Here is an 8,245-nt window from a genome sequence, read left to right as displayed (position 1 = left end):
CATAGTGCTTATGGGAGCTACACTATTTCGTGGATCCAGATCTTGAAAGCCATGTCACAGCATTTGATACAGGAATTAAAGGGTCTCATGGCAGAAGATGAGGAACTCTTTCTACCTTCTGAAGGAGAAAATGCTTTGAGAAGTTTTTGTGAATACCACTGCACCAAAAGGAAAGTATGCACATGCTATGTGTGGTATTTTTTGTTTGCCTTTTTTTCCCCCCTTCTGTTTGTGAAAATAGAAAATACTTAGAAAAGAACAAAACTGATCAATGTTATGATGACATGGCACATTTCTGATCTATGTTGAGATTTATTACTAGTCATATTTGACTTTCATTTTGGGTTCTGAAAGTGTTTAAAAATTAGTATTAAAAAGCCTCAAACTTCTGAAGCAAGTTTATCTCAATTTTACAGGTAAGGAAACCAAGGAATAAAGAAATTAAATGATTTGCCACAAACAGTATAGTATGTCAGTGGCAAAGTCATGAAGAGAATGAAATTCATGGTTATGGGTTAACTCTCTTTTCCTGCTAAGAAAATCGATCTTATCCCTAATGTGCTGTTTCATGCCCCCTGTACTAAAGTTCATGAAAACTGGCCAGTTTGCACTGTTACAAAGCACATTTGCAAAGCCAATGTTTTTTTTTTTCTATATAAGCACAAAAATTCTACTTAAAGGGTTAATTATATTGCCATGCTGGTAAACATTTTTACTTATTGCTGGTTAGACCTGTCTTTAGATACTGACTGGGACAGAAGAGACTGAGCTGGCCCTGGACTCCCTTGTCTTGGTGTTGGGCATGGATATAGTACAACAAGATACGCCCACAGTGGCCTCAGGCAGCTCATCTTCCTCTGTCCATTCATTGAGATCTGGGTTATAGCACTGAATGCATTTCTTGTACTTTTTCTCTATTTCATTCCAGCCACCCACTAAGTAAATTTTCCCGTTGAGGGTGGAGGCGCCAGCCGTGCTAACTCCAGTTTGAAGCGGCGCCACGTAATTCCACTGGCCCGTGTACGGGCTGTAACGCTCCACAGGGAGAACATCGACCCTCTCCGCTCGCCCCCCCAGCTGAGACCCACCCATGACATAGACCCTCTCCAGAAGGGACACTGCGCAGTGCCAGCCCCTCGGGGTGCTGAGGCTGGCCTTGTCCTGCCAGCTGTCTTTGCTGGGGTCGTACATGCACACCGAGCGAGAGTAAGCGTTATTGATGTAACCTCCCGTGACCAGGATCTGGCCATCCACCACGGCGCTGGCGTGGCAGCACCGTGGCACCTCCAGCGGGGCCTTCATCTGCCACTGGTTAGTTGCAGGCACGTAGCACTCGACAGAGGAGAGGCAGCCCTCGGAGTTGCGGCCTCCCACGGCGAAGAGGAGCCCATTGAACACGCTCAGGCTGAAGTGCGTGCGCCGCTGATTCATGTTCGCCAGGTGAATCCAGCTATTGAAACGAGGGTCATATCTGAAAGGATTCAGAAAAGAAGGTAAGTCTTACTTACTGCTCTGCTAAATTATACAGGACTCCTATGCCACTGCTGCAAGAGCAAAGTTGATAGAATTTTAGTTAGTTATTTAGCCTACTAAAAGTCAGCATAATGAAACTGGTATTCCTGATTCAATTTCAAAATAAATTTAGCTTTTGATTGCAGAAAAAATATTTTTGTATCATTCAAACCTGGTATTATTTTAAAGAAGTAAATCTGATTCTTCTGTAATTTCATTTTGTAGAATAATCTCATTAGAATACTGGGAAGAGATAATTTCAAGATGCAACAGAAATTTTAGAAGTTCTTTTGCAATTTACACCCACAGCAAAGATATCTAAATTTACTCAGAGAGTTTTTAAAAACTTTAGGTTGTGATTTATACTTGTACCCTCTTCGTACTTTCTAAATGGTGAGTATGCCTTCCTTGCCACTCCCATGGAGTAAGTTTTATGTGGAAAGAGCATCTGTGCTTCCTAACACCTTTGCTATCTGAAATAACATTCTTTGTCCTTGGCATTTAAATGGCCTACTTTGCAATAAGAAATGGCAAATTATGACTCCTGAAGATGCTGCGTGAAGTACATTAGTGGACCCACACACTTCTGTTGCATGCTGAGGGGACCAGAGAACCACATGAGAAAAAGACTATGGGAAAGTAAATACTAATTATCATTCAGCATTCAGCATTGTCATCTGCAAGTCCGCAGACATACTGATGTGACTTGACATGCTCAAGGTCAAAGGCACGAGGATTCATTCCCCCACCTCCTCCCTGCAACCAAAGTCAGCACTGAGGACACAACTTCTTGTGACAGCGTGAGGCATAGCTTAAGGGCAGAAGGTCAAGAGAGCAGGTATTTTTCTGACAAAGTAGATTACGCAATAAAATTGATTTAGAGAATGTTCCTCATTCATTAACTCCTGGTGTCCTCAGGAGAAGCAGACTGTTCCTTCTGGGAGCAGAAAAGGAAGCACTGGTGGGACTGTGGCTGTGTAATGCCATTGCATGTCCATAGTATGTTAGTAGATAAAAGGCAGATAAAAATTTTCCCACCTCCAGCCTTTGCTTCAAGCTGCTGTGCACTGCCAGCCTTTAGGCTGAACTATTTAAAAACATGTGACATTGCATGTTAGTGCATGCACTCTTCTGACCTTGCTATCACCAGTGCAGTCTCAGATGACTATAGATAGGAACTGCAAAATTGTAGAAGCAAGGTTTTATTTGGGGTACACTGTAAAAGACAGCCTTCAAGCAATGGTACCATTGTTTTTAAACTCCTGATGATAATAATTAAAAAAAGAGGACGTGAAATTCAATACAATAGCTGTTGAAAATATGGTGAATGAACAGAAAATGAAGGCTATATCTAAAAGATGTTTTTCCAAATTTTCTGTGAGGCATCAAAAGGTTTTGAAAATTTGAGAAATCTTCTTAGATCATCCCATGACTTCCTATTTATGTTCCTATCTATTTCCTTCACTTGGAATAAATTTTCTTCAGTTTTTCCTCACTTCTCAGCGTGCATGTGTAACCATGGTGAAATTTTTTGCATAACTTCAGTTGTATATTTCTGTTCATTCAAAGTTTAATATAGAATAGCATCTATACCTCCCCTATATTGTCCCCTTTTTCTTTATCCAAGTGGTTCATGTTGCATGACACAAGCCAGCTTAGTCTATCTACCTGCCTTCTGTGGAACAGATACCTACATCCCTTTTAAAGAAATAGCAGTTACCTGCAGAAATTGCTGACTGCATGCTTGGCTTGGTTCCTGGCATCATTCTGGTCTTCCCCACCAGCCACATAGAGAAATCCATCCATCACTGTGACACACTGATTAAAACTTTTAGCAGGCATTTCACTTAGCTTCTTCCATCCGTTTTCAGGATCTCTGTACAAGATGTCTCTGCTAAGAGACTTTTCTGTTAAAGCAGGGCGTCCCCCAACAGTGACTAAGACTCTGAAACCTCCACGGATCCTTGTTCTTCTGGACTGAAGTGTATTCTGGTGATAGGGAAGCAAGTGATAGTTCATGGCATCCACTAGGAGCTTGTGGCAGTCTGCATCTTGCATCATTCTTGGCACAGTTTGAACATAATTGACAAGGTCTTGGGCTGAGATGGTACCAAAACGGATATTACTTAAGAGGTTGGCAGCAAACTTTACTCTTTTTTGGTCAAATTCCAGCCATTTTATTGCAATCTGGAATGCAACAATTTCAGAAGGCAACTGTAAGTCATCATCTGCAAGAAGTTCATTAATCTGATCAAAAGTAAGTTTTAGGAACTGATCAGTTTCTGAAAATTCAATGAAGTTGTCCCTAATAAATTTGTGCGCTGCTTCCTTGGTGGATTTTAGTCCGTATGTTTCTGCAATATTGGCAATGTACATGCAGTTCTCAACACTGATTTCTTGGACTAGAAAATCACAGCACATCTTTGTAAGGGTGTGAATCTGTAGATAAATGGCTGTGGAAATAATACTACCTATTGTGTAAAGTGAGAGAGTAAGTTTTCCAGTGTAAGCATAGGCGATAACAGTAGCTAGACCCACTGGGGACACATCATTGAGGTCCACTCTTTGAGTGGATGGATCTTTCTTTAAGATGTTGTGGAAGTATTCACTGCCTGAAGCCATCACTACCTTATGAACATTGAAAGATTTGGTTTTGGTACTGATAGTCAAGTCACAAAGGAAATTTTCTTGTCTCATTTTGCTTAGACCTTCCAAGAGGTTTGGGCAGTATGATGGGTCAGAAACCTCAGATGAGATGCAGCTGAAACCATTTCCTCCTTCCAAGAGTCCATTCAAGCCATTTAGTTTACTGAGGGGGCTGTCTTCCACAATGATAGTTGTTTCGTTGACATCTGCTTTGTTCTTTTTCACATTCTTCTTCTTAGGGGCCATGACTGCAATGAAATATTACAGCCAAGCACTTGCTAAAAATAAAATTAAACACCACAGTTGTGAAATTTAATAGCTAAGTGATTATGCAACAAATCTAACCTTTGTCAACGCGTATAATGCCACAAAACCAAACACACAGGATAATCTGTCTTCCTAAGTTCTAGGTTGCAGCATGGCTCCTTATTAGTAACAATCAATACTCCAACTGTGAAGAATATACCTACAAGTAATTCAGTAATTCCTTTTTGTTTTAAATAACAAGATCATAAAATAACATTCACCTATTATCACCACATTCAGAGAGTTAAATTCTCTAAATGGGTTTGCCAGAGTTTGTCATTAGAGAATGGCAAATCCATTCTCTCAATGGGTTTGTCAAATTTAACATTCTGGCAAACCCATTTAGAGAATTTATCTTTATATAATAAAGTTATATATTTATTTAGAATTTAACTTTATATAACAAATTTATATATTTATTTAAATTAGACAGGTTCTAGACCTGAATTCATTAGCCTGAAGCACAGGAAAAATATGGGCCCCCAACTTCATTCATCCTTACTCCAGAGCTACAGACTTACAGGTGAGTTCAGAACTTGAGCAAAAAAAACTTGGGAAAAAATCTTTAAGAAACAAAAGCCAGATGAGACATAAAGAAAAAGAGGATTGTAATACGATGTCATATTCATTTTAGATTTAGGTCCTGCTTGAAACTGCTTCCAGGTTTTTGTAACTTTTGGTTTTATAGACTGATAGTGTTCTATTTCCTGTGTCAGATGTGCAAATACTTTCTGCTTATAGCATAGCTGGATCACTTTTCAGTATCAGTAACTTGAAATCACACTTCTAGGATTTTGTTGAGATTTAGGGAGAAGATATCTAACTTCTGTTTGAAAAAATATCACGCAAACTCTATCAGGATGTGTTATTTTAAACAAGTTCTGCACATGAGAAGGTAAGAATCAGTCCCATTGTTATGTTAGAACACAAATTTAAATTATATATATCAGCTCTAGGTGAGCTCTCAATGAAATAAAGTTCCACTTTTTTGTCAGATGCAATGTGAGACAGTCCCTAGTAACAAAGGAGTTACTTTGAAAAAATATATGAATGTACAAATATACTTGAAGGAAAGCACTGATCTTCAATAACACAATTTAAACAGAATTGTGGAGATCAGTTTTCAAATAGATTCAAACACAGCATTTATCTCCAGTGTTGATTTTAAAACAATTTACACATGCTAATTTTCCTTGTGATCCTTGCAGTCATAAAAACTTGAACATGAAAAAATGATGTTAATTAATTATAAATCAAATGACTGGTTTATTGTAGATAATGAAATCAAAAAACTTCAGTAATATTTCAATCTAGAATCTCAGCACACCACTTCTTCCTTAAGCACAGAGCATGTAACAAAATGGTGATTTAATTATAGAAAGGAATGGCTGCTGCCTGTGAGCGCCAGCAGTTTTTTGCTGCTGCTGGGTGCCGGCCATGTGCAGAGCAGGCGAGGGAGAGGGCCATGTGTGCCCGGAGTGTCAGTGTCAGCCTGCGCTGACGCGAGCTGCGATCCCTGAGATGGTGCCGTGCCAGCGCAGGGGTCAGCTGCTGCCCGGCTCCCCCGCCCTGGCCGCATTCCAGGGCTGCATCTGTTGAGACCTATCAGAGTCACCTCCCAGAATAGCAACCTCCCAGCAGCTTGCCATTTTAAGACAGGTTCAGTTGAAGGTATAGCTGGTGTTTTAGTATACTTGGCTGTTTAACACAACTTTTGTTGCAAAAACACTATGATGTTGCAAGTGTCGCATATGTTTGTTGGCATGAAAAAGAAGCAAAACAAAACTTTTGGATAACTTTGTATTTTACACAGTTACAGCTTTGCATATTAATAGCCACAATTTTAAAGCTGGGAAGGGCATATTCTTTCAGCAGCCTTATCTGTTGTTCTAAAAAATTTTAGAGACTTGTAACTTAAAATTTTTAATACATGTAGCACTTAATGTTTATTATCTCATTGCATCATTGCAGAGCTCATTTAAATACAACATTTTAAGCTCTCTGTTCAAAAATGCTCACTATCCAAAGTTTTTTCCTGAGAAATGCTTTTTCATCAGCAGAAATTTCACAAGATAGCTTAGTGTACAAGCACTGTGACGGGACATGCAAACCTACTGAAACAAATCAAACAAACCTATAATAAAACCAAGTTATTGAACTTTGAAAACACTGAGCAATTTGGTTTTCTATGATTGTTTGCTTCCCCTTACTTTATTTTAACTTAAGTACTAGTCATGCTAAAGGACACTTGGGGTCCCAAAACAATGCATTATACCAACCAGCCTCCCCCCTGCTTTAAAATGCCACCTTCTAAAAACTATCAAAGTGAGGAGTTAAAAACTTCTTACCCTCCTCAGAAAGATACTGTTCCAGAGCTGTCCGTGAAAATGCCTCTTCCTTGGAAAACGTGAACACAAAAAGAGAGGAATTGTGGGGAAAAAGAGTGAGAACGATCAGAGGCCACTTAAGTCCCAGCTCACCGGTTTTCAGTGAGGCACTTGGCTGTCACAGCGAGCAAGAGAGACCGGAGCCTGTGCTCGGGTGCTCTTTCCAGTGACCCCTCCTCTCCATGCCTTGCTCCCTGCCTCTGCCCAGCCACAGGAGCTCAGCTTCCCTGCGCTGCCTGGCCACTGGAAATCAGGAGGACAAGCCTGGACCCTGCAAATGCACAGGTCCATGGCAGGAAAAGGAGGGGAAGGTGAAGATAACTACAGCAGGTTGTTCACCAGTAGGGTGAACACTGGGAAAGCCCTATGGTTAGGGAAGGGCACAGGTTTAGACTGGACATAAGGAAGACACTTTATGATGAGGGTGGTGAGGCACTGGAACAGAGAGCACAGAGAAGGTGTGGATGCCCCATTCCTGGAAGTGTTCAAGGCCAGGTTGGACAGACCTTTAAAAATCTTTGTCTAGCAAAATGAGCAGAAGATGTCCCATGGCAGGGGGGTTGGAGCTACATGGTCTTTGAAGGTCCCATCAAAACCCATTCTATGATTATTATTATTCTATGACCTAAAATAACCCACAGAAAACACCATGAAAATTCTGGCACTTTACACTTTCTTAGATTTTCCATGCTTAACTCCAGGCAGAGGAAAGGAGACCAGCTGATGGGGATTCAGTCATGTTCTGTTTTATGGAGTTAGGTCACTGCTTCCATAAAGACCTGCCTCAGCTTTCAAAGATTATGTCTCACATCCCGATATATTTTCACAGATGTGAACTTTGATCTTCTGTCTCTCATGTGTGTATCCTGACTTGGGGCTTATACCACACACTGGAATAATTTGTCTCCGCATCCTTGCCAGGCAACCTCAGGAATAACATAAAGCCAAATTGCCACATCCCAGGAGAATTTCATCCCACAGGAGAGATAAAAAGAGTGCAAGGGTCTGCATGGGAGGGGAAGAGTACTGGGGGAAGTGGAAGTCTGAGAACAGGAAGATTTCCTCTTGGCTGTGCTTTGTATAATGCTTAATCATACAGATTTATTTGGCTACCTTCAGGCTCAGATGGGCTTTTACAACATCTGCTGCAAAGTAACACTTGTCATTTTGAACAAAAGGGCATCACTGTATGGGTGGAGCTACATCACAAGGAAAGAATGAAAAAACAGAATAGGAAATTAGAGTCAGTCAAATGTGCAAAATGAGAGTGGACAAGAGGGACATAAGGCTCAGCCCTCTCAACAGCAACAAGGTAACCAGCTTTCCTTTTGAAAAATAGGGCCACAGCTACAAAAAACTAAGGACAAAGCCTCATTTTCATAGAATCATGGAAT

At 40.5% G+C, this 8,245-nt stretch overlaps 1 protein-coding gene across 1 annotated transcript; it reads right to left on the bottom strand.

Moving 5' to 3' along the window:
- Positions 1-738: 738 nt before the first annotated feature.
- Positions 739-6,863, bottom strand: KLHL31 (kelch like family member 31). The gene is made up of 3 exons (XM_064710123.1): positions 6,813-6,863; positions 3,233-4,436; positions 739-1,471 (listed from the first exon to the last, which is right to left on the bottom strand). The coding sequence occupies exons 2-3, from the start codon at positions 4,402-4,404 to the stop codon at positions 739-741; spliced, it is 1,905 nt and encodes a 634-aa protein (XP_064566193.1). The 5' UTR covers positions 4,405-4,436; positions 6,813-6,863.
- Between the last annotated feature and the right edge of the window lie 1,382 nt (positions 6,864-8,245).

This window comes from Zonotrichia leucophrys, chromosome 3, assembly GCF_028769735.1.
Source record: "Zonotrichia leucophrys gambelii isolate GWCS_2022_RI chromosome 3, RI_Zleu_2.0, whole genome shotgun sequence".
NCBI classification, from domain to species: domain Eukaryota; kingdom Metazoa; phylum Chordata; class Aves; order Passeriformes; family Passerellidae; genus Zonotrichia; species Zonotrichia leucophrys.
The sequence above is the reverse complement of the archived record's forward strand: the minus strand, read 5'-3'. Positions and strand labels throughout refer to the sequence as shown.

Coding starts and splice junctions, on each gene's coding strand:
- KLHL31 (XM_064710123.1), bottom strand. CDS start 4,404: ATGGCCCCTAAGAAGAAGAATGTGAAAAAGAACAAAGCAGATGTCAAC. Junction 1,472..3,232: donor GCAGTCAGCAATTTCTGCAG/GTAACTGCTATT, acceptor GAATCCTTTCAG/ATATGACCCTCGTTTCAATA.